General features: G+C 50.6%; 5 protein-coding genes across 5 annotated transcripts; 2 read left to right on the forward strand and 3 right to left on the reverse strand.

Annotated features, from left to right (window-relative positions):
• Positions 1-1,141: 1,141 nt before the first annotated feature.
• Positions 1,142-2,674, reverse strand: BDR25DRAFT_81068 (uncharacterized protein). The gene is made up of 2 exons (XM_033699086.1): positions 1,352-2,674; positions 1,142-1,301 (listed from the first exon to the last, which is right to left on the reverse strand). Exons 1-2 carry the CDS (start codon positions 2,546-2,548, stop codon positions 1,167-1,169), a joined length of 1,332 nt encoding a protein of 443 aa, XP_033542769.1. The 5' UTR covers positions 2,549-2,674; the 3' UTR covers positions 1,142-1,166.
• A 2,686-nt stretch (positions 2,675-5,360) lies between these two features.
• Positions 5,361-5,849, forward strand: BDR25DRAFT_378135 (uncharacterized protein; the record flags this gene model as incomplete). The annotated part of the gene is made up of 1 exon (XM_033697527.1): positions 5,361-5,849. One exon carries the CDS (start codon positions 5,361-5,363, stop codon positions 5,847-5,849), a length of 489 nt encoding a protein of 162 aa, XP_033542770.1.
• Positions 5,850-8,347: 2,498 nt separating this feature from the next.
• BDR25DRAFT_318070 (uncharacterized protein) lies at positions 8,348-9,145 on the reverse strand (the record flags this gene model as incomplete). The annotated part of the gene is made up of 4 exons (XM_033691724.1): positions 8,348-8,578; positions 8,686-8,778; positions 8,835-8,981; positions 9,062-9,145. 4 exons carry the CDS (start codon positions 9,143-9,145, stop codon positions 8,348-8,350), a joined length of 555 nt encoding a protein of 184 aa, XP_033542771.1.
• Positions 9,146-12,726: 3,581 nt separating this feature from the next.
• BDR25DRAFT_360090 (uncharacterized protein) lies at positions 12,727-15,396 on the forward strand (the record flags this gene model as incomplete). The annotated part of the gene is made up of 22 exons (XM_033696193.1): positions 12,727-12,793; positions 12,825-12,855; positions 12,910-13,151; positions 13,186-13,259; positions 13,299-13,368; positions 13,401-13,473; positions 13,539-13,567; positions 13,612-13,653; positions 13,700-13,780; positions 13,822-13,931; positions 13,986-14,023; positions 14,048-14,134; positions 14,169-14,214; positions 14,259-14,288; positions 14,332-14,388; positions 14,454-14,495; positions 14,531-14,620; positions 14,655-14,719; positions 14,781-14,852; positions 14,948-15,073; positions 15,234-15,262; positions 15,326-15,396. 22 exons carry the CDS (start codon positions 12,727-12,729, stop codon positions 15,394-15,396), a joined length of 1,572 nt encoding a protein of 523 aa, XP_033542772.1.
• A 155-nt stretch (positions 15,397-15,551) lies between these two features.
• BDR25DRAFT_360091 (uncharacterized protein) lies at positions 15,552-17,036 on the reverse strand (the record flags this gene model as incomplete). Its single annotated transcript, XM_033696194.1, has 11 exons — positions 15,552-15,603; positions 15,641-15,702; positions 15,759-15,823; positions 15,852-15,895; positions 15,973-16,092; positions 16,182-16,329; positions 16,356-16,402; positions 16,465-16,727; positions 16,767-16,799; positions 16,835-16,889; positions 16,963-17,036. 11 exons carry the CDS (start codon positions 17,034-17,036, stop codon positions 15,552-15,554), a joined length of 963 nt encoding a protein of 320 aa, XP_033542773.1.
• Positions 17,037-17,890: the final 854 nt, after the last annotated feature.

A 17,890-nucleotide genomic window follows, 5' to 3' on the forward strand; every position in this document is an offset into this window, starting at 1 on the left:
AATCCTACCACCTTGCAATACCGTCGTTCTCGGCATTATACCCACCTTGGACCTGATGAACTACACCTCTATGTCATTATGTTTTCTAGGGTTCTACGGGACTACAATGATGCGTAGACATGCGCGGAGATGTGCAAAGCTCGAGTTTGATGTGTAACATGCCACAACAGCAGATGGATTGGAAAATGAAATTTTTACCCAGGAATCCCTTCACTGAGGAACAGACAAATTTCAGACGCTAAAGAAAGGCTATCGCCTATAGCAAGCAATGGAAAGTCATTCAGATCGTGCCGTCGCATGGGTACTACTGCGTCCCATTGTCGTTGTCGCTTAGGTGGATGATGTCGTTGATGCACTGTGGTGCGAAGCGGAGGTGAGTCGTGACGAAAGCCGGAAGCGACTTCCAGATTTCACGAGCGGCAAGGATGTTTTGGGCCAGGTCACGTTATCGATCTGCACGATCCTTGGAACAAAATAACCTTAACGCAGCCTTCTCTCCTTCAAGCGTAAGCTGCGTGGCGTCTCGCGACGCTTCTGGAGCCGGCGACATATCGCTCGTTACTTCAGGAGGCGAGAAAAGAAGGCGAGAAAAAAGTGTGGCAGGATGTCGCAACGTTTGATTCATATCTCGGTATTCCCCTTATCGTTTCACTTTTTACCCCGTCACCGTATCTTCGACCCTAAAGCCGTACAGATTGCGCCCAAGTGTGAATTTGCCAGCAGCAAAAGGAACAAAGAACGCTGCCCATTACACTGAAAAGCCCCCGCGTGCTTGACTTTGTGCCCTAAAGTCCAGAGCGTTTCCCATTGCGATGAACCGAAACCTGAAACCCGATCTGCGTTGGCGCAGCGCATGCATGAAAAATTCCCTTTGAAAAGCAACTTCCTAAAAAATACCGTCGAACCATGGAAACAGCAACTAAGAGGTATCCGCTTCGAAGACAGGAAACACGGCGCGCCTTTACCGTCGACTCCGGCCAAGAACCCCGTATGGCCATAAGGCACAACACAATGAACAGTACGCATAATAACACCGTAACCCAAAGTTGTAAACAGCGAAGTGGTGTGGTTCCGATGGAGCATGTCCTTGGATCCATGGTGAGAAAGAGTATTTAATACAAGCGAAGGCGAAATGAAGCCATATTTAAGGAAAACACATTGTCGTATTAGGCGTGGCTCGATATTGCAGGCTTGCTGTCGACGGAATCAGATGCGCCCTTTTGGTCGGGCGAATGGCTCTCGCGTTTCACGTCTTCGCCAGAGCTTGCGACCTTCCCACAGCCTTTGACCAGTATATGTCGCTGCAGAAGCATTAGCACTCGCAAATAGTGGTTAAGACTTCCAAGCGTACCTTGAGAGCGTCCTTTCGGGAGAAGCTCTTATCACAGTGGGTACAGGGGAAGGGCTTAACAGCCAAATGAATTCTCTTATGCCGCTTCAGGTCATGGTTCCGGTTGAAGCTCTGCGGGCATTGGTCACACTTGAACGGCCTGTCATTTGTCGGCTGTTGCTGGTGAGGCGGGTGTCCCAAAAAGTGAGGCATGCTTGCGGCATGTCCGCTGTTAAACCCTGGCATCATCCCCGGATGCATGCCGCCAACGAGAGCGATAGGCCCGTTCGGATTGTTGACGTTCGAAAACACCGGCGCTTGAGGAAGAGGGAAGTTTCCATGTCCGTAGGGACGCTGGTAGGGATGTGGCGACTGAGATGGTGCAGATGGTATTGATGGGACCTGGCCTTGCGTCACGGCTGGAGACATCCTGGATACGGAGCCTCCTGCGCTTATTGGACTCTGCTGAGTTGGCGACGGTCCTGTCGAATACTGGAATGGTGACTGCTGAGGTGCAGAAGAAGGCTGTGAGCTGTAGTAGGTCGGAGTTGGGGGAGGTCGGTGATGGAAAGGCTCCTGAGCGTGGATTGGTGACTGCTGAGGTGCTGAACTCGATACAGGCGTTTGTGCGCTCATCATATGATGAGGTTGCTGTTGTGCAGACATTGTTGGATGATGTGACGAGGCTCCGAGCGGTGTCGAAGATGGCGGAAATGGTGGCAACTGTTGTTGGTTGATCTCGTACGGTGGCGGGTTTAGCCCTTCACGCCGAGAAAGTGAGCCTTGGATCCCGAGCTGACGGTCATGATGCGGTGAAGCAAACATACCTCTGGCTTGGTTATATTGGTTCTGCTGTTGTTGCTGCTGCCCAGATGGGTAGCCGTATTGGTGGGACCCCTGAGTGGATGGGGAGTAAATGTACTGCCCGTTTGGTGCGTATTGCGGCATCGCAGACGAGTTTGCACTGCTTGTTGACACTCCCGAGGCAGGACTTATTACATCACCTGGAATGTTGTTTGGGGGGGTCAGCAGATTACCAACACTAGCAATGGTTGTCGGAGCTTGTGATGACTGTGAGGCGTTGACGGTGTTGAAGGACGAATATTTGTGCATTGGCGGCGGTGGAAGTTGAAGCTCAAAACTGCCCAGGTTGGCTGCGTTTGGCCTCCTAACCGCAAAGCTGGGAGGTGCACCCATTGGGTCAGACCCCGGATGCATCGAAGCCGGATGAACCACTGCAGCAGCCACGTTGACGGTTGTGTGCTGGGTAGGCCCTGATGGCCGAGCAGCTTCAGAGGAGGGAGGAGTTGGGATCGACTGCAGCTGTGACGCTGCAAATGGCGGAGATGAAAAGTGCGCACCGGGCCAATAAAGTCCACGTGAGGACTGGGAATGATCCACGAAGGGCAACGGACGGCTCGTAGCCCAGAGGCGTAGTGTGAGGACTTAGTTGAGAGGGACAAAGTGCTGATGAGATGCAGGCAACGGAGGGATATCGATCTTGTAAGAGATCCTCAGGGCACAACGACGCCCAACCGGTCTAGATATTCTACGATGGTACTCCCGACCTTGTTTATCGTCCCTCCGGGTGGGCGAATGGCTTTCCCGAGGCTGCGATGGGTGAGTGGTCCTGGTGAAGGTACCTGCGCAGACTTCTAGAGGACAGTGATACCGGAGGATGCAGGCCAGTCCGGAAAGCTTCTAGAAAGTCTCAGTCTCTGCGCAAAATCAGTGGTGCTCGCACCGTCAGACCGAGGGAGGGGGGCGTACAGAGGAGCAAAAGCAGATATTCGTGGAACTGTGTTCTCCTCCAACACAGCCAGCGATCGGTAGGGCCCGGCTTCCTGGTTGCGCAGTACGTAGTGCTACAACTGGGGTACCACAAGCTGTGAGGATGTTGGTTTTTGGTCAAGAGGTTAAACCTTTCGCTATGACCGTGCTGAAGTCGTCGCCCGGCGATCACAACGCTGCCCACGGATTGGCCAATGGTTAGCTCTGACGGTCCACGGCACTGGGAATGGTAGACGATTTCCTCCTTGGGCGAGCGGCAGCGATGAGGTCGACGAGGTCGCAGTTCACAACAGCGGGGCTGCAAGATCTGGTGTTGCAACCTAGAGGCGCCGAACAGAGAATAGACGATGGTGGTGGTGAGGCGCGCGGGGAGTGACGATCCCTCCTTGTTAAGCTCAGTTCCTGGGCGCCCTAGAGGAGCGATGGCGGAAGGGAGGCTGGACGCTGCTGGGCCTGAAGGCTTTGTTGCCGTGAGCGAGTGGAGAGTGGTGGCCCTCACGTATATGTACGGCAGGCTAGGAGTGTCAAGGGTTGAAGGGTTCGCTTGGCTGTCTGGCGGACTAGGGGGATCAAGAACATCAGGACGTCAACCAGGTGATAGGGTTCGTCCGAGCTTTGGGGCGAATCTTAATCGGGATTGGGGAGATGAGGGATGGGACGAGACGAGAGCGGGCCTCAGGTGAGGATGGGAAGCGCTATTCATTCACACACTTTGACGGAAGAGGGTAAACCAGACGAGGCACAGCAGAAGCAACGATGAGTGAAAGAAAAACTACCACCACACACCGTTCAGGTGTGGTCTGCCAGAGCCAGGCAGGGTTTGGACTTGGGGCAGACAACAATGCGCTTCCAGGATCAAAGCACCGACCAGAACCAGACCCTTGTCGGCTAGTCTTTCGGAGTCGCTGGCGGGACGGCTTGGACCAGCGCGGTGGAGGAGCAGGTCGCTTGCGCCGGCCCGACCAGCTCAAAGGACCTCATTATTCAGACCTCAGAGCTGCTGAGATGAGTTTGCTCATCTCACCGTCATGAGAATGCTCTTCATTCTCTGCCCAGCACGAAGCGGGGTGAGGGAGACGTGTTGGGCCGTGCGGCTCCCAACCCAGGCTTGCGGTGCGACAGAGGTCAAGACAGAGACGGCTCTTTTGTTTTTCCAAGTACCAAGGGTGAGGGGAGGCACTCGATGATGCGTCGGGACCGGCGCCAACGAGCAACACCCACGCCCTCTCCCACTGCACGGACGGGGTCTGGCCTCATGAGCCGTGCGAGACAAAGCGCTCGACAAAGAGAGCCATCCACTCTCTGTCGCTGTCCTCCAATCCCCGCGCGTCGAAACGCAGATCGCTGTGCGTGCTGCATGTGGATTCGACACGGCACTGTTAAGCGCGCAAGGAGCCATGGAGTGGAGGCGAGGGAGGGCTCAGAGCCATCCCGCTCCACTGCTGCAGAGCATCCAGCACATCGATTCCAATTCTGCCTTCAGGGTGTCAGAGAGGCAGCTGGACAGGAGGCCCTGGCATCCCTGCGCCCAGTGCTTCCCAATACTCGCCCGTGCTTCTGGCTTTGGGCGTCTGGCGCTGGCTGATGACATGGCCCGCCATTCGATGCTCGCTCGTTCAGGTCGCCGGGCATTGCACTAGCCCAGTACGAGCAAGTATAGGGCACCTGATTGACTGATTGATCCTGCTGCTGCCCGCCGCGCTCTTAAAAACGGGAGGGGCTGCTGCGAAGGGGTGAAGTCAAGAGGAGCGTGATTTTGGACCTGCGGCTAGTTCCCGGTTTCCCTTTGATTGACTCTCATCTAGTACGAACTGCTCGTCCCAACTTGATTCCAATTAACGAGCCTGCGAGTCTATCCTGTCCCGGCAACCTGCTTTTCTGGCCCCAAGCTGGAGCGCGTCCTGGGGGTCTATTTTTAGGCTCCCTGGTGGTATTGCTGCGGCACGTGTCCGTCCCAAGACGGATGGTGCCCAGGTGAAATAAGCAGCGAGCGGGCAGCTCTACGGCGGAATTGCAGGCATCAAACCGCCAAATCCCCAGTCGGCTCTCTGTTCGTCGTCTGAATCCAATTGCCTCTTCCATCATCTTGTTCTTCTTTACTCCCGCGCGTTGCATCGCGCACAAGAAACAGATTCCCACGTGGCCGCGCATTTGATACTTTCGGTCCTTTGTGCGCTGGGCCTGCTCTCGTCGATGGCCGCCCCAGCTCTCGCGAGCACGAGGCACCCGTTGGTTGTCCATGACAGCTGGCGTCCGCTGGTGTGCTGGGCGGATGCAGACTTGTGCATGCCTGGTGCGCGGTGGTGCATCGACAAGTAATTACCGACTGCCTGGTTTGGGCTTCGAGCTCGCGCAAGAGGAGACAGACGGCCTGGGAAGTGGGGACTCCGCGGTCGATCCAGACGCCTCTCCCAAGCGCCCCTTGCCAGGTATCTTGACTCCCCAGCTCCCAGTCCTGGCTTGTCCTTGGCTGTGCGCATTGTGCAAGTCTGCATGCCACACATCCACAGGCCTGGAGCGAGATGGCCCGCGCCTTGCTAGAAATGGCCGGCTGCAGCACCAAGAGGTACGTCGAGATCTTAGCCGCAACCGACGGCTGGCTCGCTCTGCGCCCACTGCGCTGCCCGCGAGAGCACCCGTGAGAGCGCAGCCTTGGTGGGCTTTTTGGCTGCTGCCACCGCCCGCTCTCGGGTCCCGGTATGGCGTCTCCAACGTGGGACAGCCCTGAGTGCATCACCCGGGGCGGATTGACGCGGAGTGACTCCCGAGGAACTTCTCTGATCGACCATCGCCATAAGAACAGCGACGCGGGCGCTCCTTTCATCTCGCACGTATGTGTTTCTGCTGCGCAACCGGCCCCAGAGATGAAGGACTCCTAATTCGACCCTTCGTGTAATCTGCGAGGGCTAGGGGCGAATCCTGGGCGCAACGCCCAATAGGAAGGCTGCCTAAGCGAGCCGTCAACCAAAAAACATCCGACTGCTGATGGCTCTGGCAGCGCGCTGCCAGCACTGGTAACAGTCCTGTGATATCGACGCCGGCTCTCTCCCATGGCCCGGACTGCACCCGCGACGACTGCTCAGAGCGAAAACTGCCATCCGTATCCCTGCCATCCCAAGCTTCCTTTGATTGCTTTCGCGCGACAGGAAATAACCCTTCTACCGGATTCTCCCACGCCATTTGAGAGCTAACTTTAACCTCACCTGCTAGCTTATTTGGACCTCGCATTCACTCTTGAGTTCTCAACTTGCTCCTCCTTCCACCAGTGGCACCGTGAGCCTCCACCGGCAGCAAGTAATTTGTGGACCGGCTCCCACTGCGAGATCGTGGGTCGTCGGCGCTCGACATCGAAGCCAGAATCCGCTTGGCGTGCGCTCGGGATGTCCGTCGGCCTAAGTGATTCGCTCGTACATGCCCCTGTCACACGGCGGGCTGCACAACTTAATTTTTGACACGGATCACATTGGCGGTTTTGGACAGCCACCAAGCCTTTCTCCATCTGCCCCTGGTGCTGTTCGCTCTAGATCGGGTGCCATGATCCTCGAACCGACCAAGCCTGACCCGTGATGTTGGGACTCGTGATGCAGGTCAAGGTTCAGAGCACTGAGCAGACCTCATCTCCCTCGGGCCTCTTCGATGAGCTGCCCCGCCGAAGGCGGCGGGCGGCGGCGGCCACGTTTTGAGCCTCCATCGCCCGGGACGCTGGAAGCAAAGCAGCCTTTGGCCCAACGACGCTGGTTCCCCAGTGCCAGCCCGCAGTGGCATCGCAGGCCCCTCGTTGAGACTCGAGCTCCCCCGCCTTCATCAGCCGCCAAGACCGTTATTCATGTTGATCTCGACGCACCCTTCCGAGAGGAAGCCTGTCTTCCATCTCGGATGCCCCCTCCGCATCCGTTTGAAGAGACACGGAGGCACCGCAGATGTCGCTGCACTGCGAGTAAGTGAAATGACTACGTACGCACCCCACGGTCCTGTGCCTGCGACTTTTTATCACGGAAGTCCTTCTCTCCTGTGTGCTGCAGGCTGCAACAGGCATGTTCTGCGGCTGGCTATCAAATCAATAATTACCCTCAATTTTAGGTTGGCCAGGGGTGCCTCGCCAAACCCTGCTGTGCGCTGACCGCGGCCGACTTGCGTCAAAGCACGTTTGGGCTATCCCGCAAGCCCATGTTCTCAAGTGTCGTTATCCCTCACTTGTCAACCGCACCTCGTTTTTCTCCGCTTTCAAGATTTGCTCCTAGGCGCAAGAGGCGTCGCCATTTTTGTAATTGGGGAGCTTCTTTCGTTTTCGTCACTGCGGCCAGGAAGAGACAGGCTCATGTTCCACCTCAGCCTCGGAAAATGCCTCGCGAAATTCGCCTTCTCCTACTTCATCAGCAGATATCCTTTTGCGGGCTTGAGTCTTAGAACGCTTCCATTTGCCGCTCAAGGGCAAGTCCCACGGTGCCGAGTATTGAGGAGCGAAAGGGGCGTTCATCATGCATTATTGGACGTCCAACAAACGCCGCAAAACACAAACAACTTTTGGTTTGCGAGAGCCGTGACTCGGTCTCACTGTGTACCTGCATCCGCATGGGCGAAGATGCTCTAACACAGGCCTCAGTGGCAGACGCCAGCATCTCAAAGTTCCACTGGAAAGGTCCCGTTGATCGCTGCTCATCTTCCTTCTGGCGTGTCGTTCACTGCCTGAAGTGGTATCCTCTAGTTATCGTGCCCGCTAGGCTGGACGCCATAACGCCGCCCGCTGATAGCTGGTCTGGATCGTACACAGCACGGATCCAAGAATCCAGGATGCAGCCAGCAATCTTGCCGCTCTGCAAGAGACAACAAATGTCACTGCAAGACCCTCATGAATAGAGTCTGTTCGTTTCGCGTTCAGCTGCTTCGCCGCAGGCCAGACACCATATTCAGATGCTCCCCTAGGAATCAGGTTGGTTCCTCCCTCATCTTCCAGCTTTCATGGAGCGCGCGCTTCGTTTTCACGCCGGACCCCGAAGATAAGCTGCAGAACTTGCTTGATGTTGTGCTGAGGGCGTACGCGCTCACACGATTAGTAGCAACAAGACGTTGTGTTGGATGTGTGGGGAACCGCCTTTATTCGTCCTTCAAATGCAGCTGGTGCAAGATGACCTTCGCCTGCGAGTATTTCTTGACCAATCTCATCGCGGTTGGTAACCTCAATTCGTACAATCCTCGGTGTGTTCACGTCACGCAAAATCGCGCCAATCACAACAGAGAAAAATCCGCAGTCCCCTCAAAATCAGAAATATCTCGTGCTATTCTTGTATCTTCGTGCGCACTCCCTCCGATTTCATGATAAGCTCTGTTCAGGGGCCTCCCAGCGCTGCGTATTCGACACTGACACAAGGTTCTGCCTGCTGATCCCTTTGGCTGATTCAGAACACCATTTCGATCATCTTGACGAATCGACAGCCCATCGAGCATTGCAGACGCCCACTGCTCAATACAAGCAAAGTTAGCATGATGACCACTTTTACGAGAACACTCCGGCAGTCCAGGATCCTTCCTGTGCAACTTCAGTCCATTCACTCTGCAAGACTTACCGCATTTAGCCCCGCAAACCTCCACAGATCTTTCTTTTTGCCGACATTCATGATATCTGGTCTATCTTTGAGCTTTGCTCCCTCTGATCTAAACTGCACTGACACATTTATGAAGCATCTCGTAAATAGTTCAGCTCTTTTGCACTAACGAGACCCAAGGCAACGACTACCGCAATAGGAAGCCGGTAGTACTCCCCACAGCCGAAACACCTCAACTGCTCCAACTCAGCTTTGCGATTCCGTAATACACCGCCAAAATCCACCCTCCAGTCAAATTGCAAATCTTTATTTTTGCCCTACGGTTGACCATTTTATCGATTAGGACACATTTTCAGACCCAGCAACCCGTTTTCGATTGCGGCAACTTATTGCTTACGGGCTGCTTACGTCCACGTGCATCCCTTGACAGCTCTCTCAGAACCTTTTTGTTTTGCGTTTGGCTGCGTTGTCCGTCTGACATAATCTTTAGCCTCGGGGTTTCATGCGTGTGGTTAGACGTCGTTTGCCTTGCTTAGTTTGGGGCAATTGTGAGAGTTGTAGGTGACCGGTTCAACAATGCGAATGTTGTCTTCTTACCTCAGACTTATGGACGAGTCCGTGTCAGGACAGTAGTCGCTTAAACCAGCAAGACCTGCTAAGTACATTGATGTCAAGTACCTAGTCCCTAACGTATTGTCTTAATGAAGAGATTAACCTAGTTCTAATCTGCTTCCTTCATATCGGGCAGGGTTAGTGGCTAACGGACTATATTTGGGTCGGTCTTTTGATACGAGTTACGAATACCAACCTCCCTCTTCAGCTGAGACAATGGCGCGGAGCTTCAGAATGGCAGTCTGCAAACGGACATGCTCTCTGGTAAATGCTCTTTAGGAATAATGCTGACCATCGTTTATGATCCCTTAGAATCTGCGAGACACGAATTATCAACACTTCCCCTGTGCCTGAACGATGAGTCAAGCTCAGGCAGACAGAAAGGCTCAGCACATCACGTTCACGATCCTCCCCGAAATCGCTCGTCCTTCTACCACCTGAGGAGCTTTAATTGATGGTCGTCAGCCTAGCCTTAAGAGGAACGGTGTATGCTCAGCTTACAATGAGGCGGTCTAAAGACCGATGACAATGGGACGTTGACTTTGTAACGCTCCGTTACTCAAAATGGCTAGAATTAGGTCACATACGATCTATATGGTGGTCCCTCACCGGATGCTAGAATGCAGATGTATTCTGCTCCGTTCGTTTCGTACCATACTACCACACCATTTGGTCAGGCGGTCAGCTTTCTATACTGGATGGTGAGTGTTACGGTAGCACTGGAGCGAGACGAGAACGCCGGGAAATATACCTAATAGGAATTTCTCTGCGCTCTGATTTCTTGAAACAGGCTTCGACTAGAGTTGTCGATGATACGTTGAAATGGAATGTTAGTAGGTTTCATTACCGCGTCGTGCTGTATATCAAGCTACACTCGAGAACCTCATCGACCTTAATTATGCATCTGGACCCCACATGCCGCTTCACAACACTAACCAAATTGTACATGACCCTTTCGCGCCGTTTGAAAGCGCAGCTTTTGCTCTCGTGGGTCGAGAAATCTCTCCCAGCCGTACTACGCGCCCTTAGAGCAGGCCTATTTTGATCAGTCATCGCCCTTAGAACAGAATTATTTATGAACCTTTCCGTCGATGTCGCCACAATAATATTCTAAGGTATCTCTATATTGAGAAGCATGACCGAATATCCCTGAAGGCTCACCCTAGGTCGCTGCATTGTCGTAAGGGCATTCTATTCTTTTAAGCCTCATGCCTTGTGCTATAAGCTCTCCGCATCCAGCAACACTACACAGCAAGACATGGGAAGTTATCATGCCTGAACAAGAAGCTATGCTAGCTCCACGGTCAGGATCCAGGAGAGATGGAGCCTTCGCTCCTTCCCACTCTTTCGTAGATCCGTCTCCGAATCAATCAAAGACGACAATAAAGCCGACAATTGATACAGACCTACCCACGCGAGAAATTTACTGTGTCGCCAAGTGCTCACCATCATCACCGTCAAGCAACCGTGCTAACCACCACAACAGGTTCTATCTTTCAACGTCCAAACATCCCTCGAAGGCCATCCTACCATGGCATCTGATGCCTATGATTTAATTTGCATCCTCACGAAGCGACAAAGATATTCATGCTATGGCCTGATGAGTTTGGAACTTTAATCGATATCCCATTGTCTACCTTTCCAATCATGCTGAAGCGCGGCAGACGCTTAGGAAGGATGAAGGTCAGAGCAAAGGACATTAGCCGGTGGTAAATGAGTTTTATACTTCCCACGCACCATGAGGGTCTCTCCTTAGAGATTCGGTGAAGAGGAATACATTCGTGTAGGGCTACGTGCTTTCAAAGAAGAAGTGAGCGTACGTCGATCTCACTTCGACCTCACAGCCATGGCGAGAGTATACAAACGTCTTTGGCCGCCCGGCTCCAAGTCTCTTTCATTCGGCTACAGCATATGTCTTCACACCTAGCTTCGGACATAAATATTGGCGAGGTATTTCCGTGACCCAGGCGGTTAGCGTTGCTGTTCATATTCCCGTGTAGATTGGCTTTTAAGGTCCAGATCCAGAAATCGGCCCCTAGTGTCGCTATCTTGAACTTCAAACTCCCGGACATACGGAGAAGAGACTACACTTTGGAAGTCCCCACTGTCTATGTATTTAGGTTACCGTATTTTTGGTCTTTTGACTTCTTGAGATATCGAAAGTTTGAGGGTGGCTTATGCGATAATTTGTCCTGTCTTTAGCTATTGGAGGGTATCGAAAGAGGTCTAGGTTTGTCCATCGATGCGTATACGTTGCTCGTTCGCTGTAGGCTGCAATTTTCAAACTGGTATAATAAATACTAAGTATAGGTTCTAGAGTCTTCGAAGCAGTATGCACATGGAAGGGTAACGCTTTAGTCCATCCCAGGGCGGAGTTCTGGTATGCAACTCTCAAGTCGGAACTTGACACATAAGCTACTGTGGCGCAATCCGTAAGAAATACAGGGAACATTAATGAAAGTCTCATCCTAAGCGCAGACTCAGCTATGTTGGCCTTCGTCGTGACTTTATGCGAAGGGGAACCGCGACGCATCCCCCTCCTCTATCTTTTTTGGTGATGGCTCCTCTGTTCACAACTCGACGACCAGAAACTCCACATGCAATATGGTGGTTGAGCTTTAAGAATCTTTGGGAATTTGATCTCTCTTGCTCGCCTTCCGGCCATTGAAATTAACCAACGATATTTTACTCCTTAGTGGCTTCGTCGAGATCGACCCATGACCTTTTTGCATGGTGTTTCTTCGTCTTTTACCATTATAAGTTAGTTGCGACGACTCCTGAGCACACCCCGAAATGGAAGCCAACAATCCGCAAATGGAATCAGCGTAGCTTCTTTTGGTACATATCACTAGTCTTTGTCTGCTTGAAGGGTTTTCCTCTCTGTTCCCTAATTCATGCCCTCAGTCGTTACCTGCTTTTTTCGTCAACATAGAGCCTCCGCATCAAATCAGCCCGGGGTCGGTTTTTAGACGTGCAGGGCAGAAACCCTGAAGTGGCTATTACATCTGCAAAGGGAATTCGGGCATGACTAGATTCTGGTGGTGCTTTTCATCATACCCATAGTTCAGAGTAGGTTTCCATTCTTCAATGTCTCGCACCTACTCCCCGGGTCATACGATTACCAGGCCGTACTCTGCGTCACTTTCAAAGGACCACATGTTTAGAAGACCTTCGGAATGTAGGAGAAACTCAGCTCGAGTATAGGCTCTGGAAGGGTCACTGTCCTCCAGATATTCGGAAATCGTCCATGCTTCCTGGTCATGACGACGCAGGGGAGTTTCTTTCAAGGTGAAGTTCTTTTTGGAGGGACGGTTTATAGAGAACAACACGATTTTCTGTGAAGCAGACTCGAAGAATTTTTAGGGCCAGCTGTATGCTTTCTCGGCCACGAGTGTTTATTATGACGATTAGGAGCGTTGGTAATTTAAAGGGGTGACGCTAGAGGTTCGCATGGATATGTATTCTACCCTTTTTGGTGATGTGAATCCACCCCTTGTAATCTCTCGCCTACTTTCTCGTCCACACCCATGACGCGATTACTTTCCGAGTTAGTCGTGAACTTTCCAAAACTCAGGGAAAGTGAGTCCCGGATTCTCGCCCATGCTCCCAATGGGTGTCTTTCCTGTGATGCAGGAAGAAGCGCCAGGCATTGGTGGTTTGGATGTTGGTTTTATTCTCGTCTACTATCAAGGCCGGGAGAATAAAACCAATCTTTCTGACAAGCATATCTAGATTCTCAGACAGGTATACGAAACAACCCGGTACTGGGACGGCTCCAAACTTCCAGACATTCGTCGCCAATTACACCCATTTTGGCCTTGGCAAACCTAACGACAGCATCTCACCGTTTTATGGTCTTTTATCTCCAAGCATGGGTATTCCAGCGCTGCGTTTTACACATCGCATGAGATCAATACCCAATTGCAGGGCAAGTAGAGGGGTGTCCACGGACTCAGAAGCGGTCTTTCGCATCATTCTTGACCGTATATATTTTTTATTGTTTGCTTCTGGACCAGACATAGTATCTTCTGGGAGAGGCTTTATACCAAAACCTGGGAAGGAGAGTCATGAGCGGAAAGAAGCAAGTTTCGAGTCTCGTGCATATTGATCCATAAAGTGACAAGGTTTGCTTTTTAAAAGAGAATTTCACAATTTGACAACGTTGAATTTGAGAAGCGGAGTTCGGGAGAATATTTTGTCCTATTTAGTGTACAAAGGTCTTCCGAGTATAAACTATTAAGATAGAGTTCTAATGTAACAAGAAACATTGACAAATACTATATGAATTCTGGTAAATTCTAACATGGGAAGGAATCTCTCCACATGGACCGCGAGTCTACTCGCTTGCTCTTTGGCTAAGCGCTTTGAAAGGTGCGGGTCCGCTCCCTCATAGTTTCTTATTTCTCATTTCTCGACTTTTCAGCCATGCTCTATGAAAGCAAACGATTGCGGCAATCAGCTACACAGGCCCGTAGTTTTCTAGGGTTGATACTGGGCATAGCGGGTCTTGTTTAGAGGTTGGAAAGAAGAAGCATCGAGCTTGAGGGAATTTGTGGCGAGGTGTTGACAAGGTGGAGCCCAGAACCGCCAGAAGATGCTGCCAAGCGATTCAGTTCAATCCAAAGACCATGGCCTTGATGGAAGCCTTTTCGATTGTTTGAGATGAGCGTACAGGGTATATTAATTCACGGGCGATAGATTGTGTTTAGGATTCTTTGCAAGGGCGAGGATTCCGGCCCACACGAGAGTGACTCGCTGCCTTTTTAAAGAGGCAGTCTGGCATTTCGCATTTCTTTCAACTCTCCATCGTCATATTTAGGGTTCCCGCCTTCTATCCTCCATTAAGGGTAGATTCATGGTTTCAAAGTCCCATGGCGATGGTCGTTGACTAGTTTCCATATTGCAACGAGAACTCTCTGGCTTGCTCGCATAGGCAAGGTCGCTACATTTTCTCGTTTCAGGAACGCTCTTGAGGGGTCTAGGGTAGTGTTTTGCCTTCCTTCCGCCTCGCTGTCATAAGCTGTTTATAGGTCCTTTTCAGATGATGCCCGGTAGGTCAACATGGATCCTCCGACTGCAGAATTTTGTAGCTTGGTGAACGAGAAGAGTGTGGTTTGAATGGAAGTTAAGATCTGCGACATGTTCTGGATTTGCTGTAATATACTCACGCTGGGGAGCCTTCGCTATCCTCCAACGCCGAAGGGCATAGGCATGAACAGGTTAGCCTTTTAGACATTCGGATAATTAGTTTTAGAGCGCTGAGGCACTATTGATGTTGTCGCAACGGAAATGTTTTGATCTAGCATTTTATCTTTTCAGCGGGTCGTCAACTGAATATGCCACGGTTAGATGTTTTTTTTTTTGAGGAAGCTCAATAGAGGCTTGCAGTCACAAATGAGGCAAGCGGAGTGAAAGCCTTGGAAGGAACAGGGGCGATCGACACGTGAAGTGACCTCGAACCTTAAATCTCTTTCTAGGTTACGAATATTTCTTTCATCTTGTAGTATTCAATCCGTACGTAGACATTGCATTTTATATCTTTATGATATCGGCCAGCGCATCCCGTATTCACCCAAGTTAGTAAATCTCCAATACCTAGTAATAGCGCAAGGCTTTCTATGAGCACACGACCTACTATAAGACTACGCGTAACAATTCCCAACCACTTCAGGGATATTTGGCTAGGATTTCTGGTCACTGTGTTCTATTCTCTAGCTGCTTTTGAAGCCTCGGGAACGAGCTATAGTCCACATTTCTTGATGCTCTTAGCCCGAATAAGATATCCAGGATTCAAATCGTAGAAGTAAGATAGTTTCCAAGGATATACCTACCACCTAAGCTCCTTTCTAGTCCTAGCATCACTTAAACCACAGCTGCAAGTTGTATCGATAGAAAGTAATTCTCAATCCGGGCAACATCCTTAATTATCTTTGACGACGGTTACATGACGTTCTGAGTATTCAACTTCGAAGCCCAAGCAAGGGCAGTAATTTATTTTCTACCTTCTCGATGTTTTTGAGCCACAGATAGGCTCAAAGATGAAATGTAGAGAATGGACTTGGGAGGGTAAAAGGAGCCGTTCATTTACCCACAACGGTCACTCTTCGGGATGGATTTTAGAGGCTTGCGAGTTCCTATGTATTAGCTCTATCCCTCTGCGCCCTAAATAAGACTTTTTATATTTAACCTAAGACTTCGAGAGCTTCTAATTCTTCTTTTCGGCGCCCCTCCTTTAGATCTCTACCCTTGAGTCATAAAATCATTCTATCGCATAGTCATGTATCGTTGCTGTTGGAGTTCCCAACATCCAGGAATTCCAATAGAACCCTAGAATGGAATTCCTAGAACCCAGGCCTAAAAGGACAATATATCATGCAAGTGGTCGAAGTCTGGTGGGAGCCAAAAAAGTTCGGAGCGTGTTACAGGCTTGCTTTCCAATTACCACCAAAGCTCTCTTTGGCCTCCCCTAAGGCTAGACATACCTGATCAAGTACTGATGGCTTCGCTGACCGCGGATTTCGAAACTTGAAATGACTGAATTCATGACCTGAAGTAATGATGATCAAGTCAAATACAAGGGCGTTTGCTTTGCCGCTCCTTCAGCGCTAAAAATTGGTCCCTTCAACATGTTGTCGGGTCCCTAGAAAATGTACTTCCTTCAAGGACTCAAGGAGTTGAACTTAATTTCAATGACACGGACTCCGTTCTAGGACTAATATTTGGGTGGCCTTTGACACATACTCGGTATCTGTTGAAAAATTGAAATTCAAACAATGCTTTGTTGGTCCCTGGCTAAGATATCCATCGCTGCCGAAGCTAAAAAGATGTGGTCTGCGCATGTATGGCTGAAGTCTCGTGCAAAATAAAATGAATTTCAGTTGAAATCTTATTTAGTTCTTTGGGACAGTAGACACAAAAAAAAGGAATGGAACTGGGCATGTTTTGGAGAGATGGGTCTCTTCCTAGATCCAACTCGCTGATCCAGATCGCTGTCATGAAACCAAAAACGTATCAAATCTGACTTCGAACCAGCTGCTACCAAAATAGGTAGATCTTAGAGACATGTTGGAAGCCCTTACCTTGTAAAAGTGAGGGGTAGACAATTTTACGATCTGAGCTAGAAAGACTAAAATGCATTTGGGTTAGTGAAATAGTTCAACGTATATCTATTTCTCTAGAAGAACACACTCCTCAACTTGATACCAACCTTCGCGTATTCCCCTCTCTCGAAGTGCAAATGTCCCAATCGTCTCTTCGCATGCGGCAAAACCCTCGAGTGAAACAATAGATGCATCTATCAAGCTCTTGAAGACCTGATTGGAGCAAAGCTTCACAGCTAAATCTCTATCAAAACAGGCTACGGGAAGGTGGTATGTGTGGACTTCGGGACTTCTTCCATCAATATTAGGGTTGCGCCAGTGTTTGTCCCGGAGAATTAAAGTGGACATCAACTACTTGAACGAGATCTTCCCCGAAGAGGGATTGGAAACGGGAACGACAAAGAAAACGACTGCCGACAACCACTAGGGGAGTAAAAGCCATTCTTTTAGCCAAGGACATGTGCGGTCCCTTTGCTTTCGTGTACATTTCCTTGGGCGGATATGGGCGAAGCTCTGGAGGTGGTCAGCCGCATTGAAGCGCGTGATGGTTAAGGTCATTAAACTCGAATATCAATCCCTTTACTACTGCCAAGTCAGGTTTTGAAAGGTTATGGTAGATCTGTGAAGAAGAAAAGAAGTTTGACAGTGGAGCTTCTGCATTCTAGGGTTAGATGTTCTAGTGAAGCATATATCGGACACGTGATGGCACTCGGAGTAGAAAGTTGCGCAGTGGAAGAAAAAGGGGGATGACTAATCCTTACATACTCGCTCCTACCTCTGTCGTAGTATTCTTTGTGGAGCTACAATAGCGCTTCCCAGCAGCAAGGTTCAAACGACCGGTAGCCACCCGTGGGCTCACGCGATCCCGGTAACAGATAAGCGAGGTATCTCAAGATCGCACAGGGAGGCGCCCAAGAGCCTATCATAGGTTCCTTAAGATTCGTTGCTTAGTGAAAAGACACCTGCCCTGTACTTCCTATGAAGACTAGGAAAGCCCGTCCAGAAGATGAGCTAGAGTCAACGTCGGTACGACACACATCCGTCCTTCTGGAATGACACTTACAACCGAGTATGGCAGTACAACGGAAATCTGAGACACCAATCGGAGAGCCCGGTCAATGCGGTTGCATATGCTGGCATGACGAGTAGTTCCCTTAGTGCGAACGATGTGGGCGTAATCTGCTGTGCCACATGATATCTTGTACGCCCAAGGGCGGCGATCGTGGAGGTGTCACTGAGAGCGGGCAAAAGGAGGACAAAGGTAGTGGAACTTGCGTAGAACGGAGGACTGGAAGTAGTAGATATAGCGAGGGGATCGTGGGACAGAGTGGTGCAATGAGGATAGGGAGGACATGTGACCTGTTTGTGGTACGAGATCTAGAGTGCTAGCAGGAATATATCCGGGCCTATTTCTTCAAAGTAGAATGTGAATCCGTGTTTGTAAAAGTTGTGAGATGGGAGTAAGACTCGCCACAACCCATTTTGAGACACAGTTATGAGTTGTCAGAGAGTGT

Source organism: Lindgomyces ingoldianus (assembly GCF_010093535.1).
Source record: "Lindgomyces ingoldianus strain ATCC 200398 unplaced genomic scaffold BDR25scaffold_36, whole genome shotgun sequence".
Classification (NCBI taxonomy): domain Eukaryota; kingdom Fungi; phylum Ascomycota; class Dothideomycetes; order Pleosporales; family Lindgomycetaceae; genus Lindgomyces; species Lindgomyces ingoldianus.

Excerpts from the sequence above, each read along its gene's own strand:
- BDR25DRAFT_81068 (XM_033699086.1), bottom strand. The coding sequence starts at position 2,548 with ATGCATCCGGGGTCTGACCCAATGGGTGCACCTCCCAGCTTTGCGGTT. Across the intron at positions 1,302-1,351 it reads CCCGAAAGGACGCTCTCAAG|CGACATATACTGGTCAAAGG; the intron begins GTACGCTTGGAA and ends ATGCTTCTGCAG.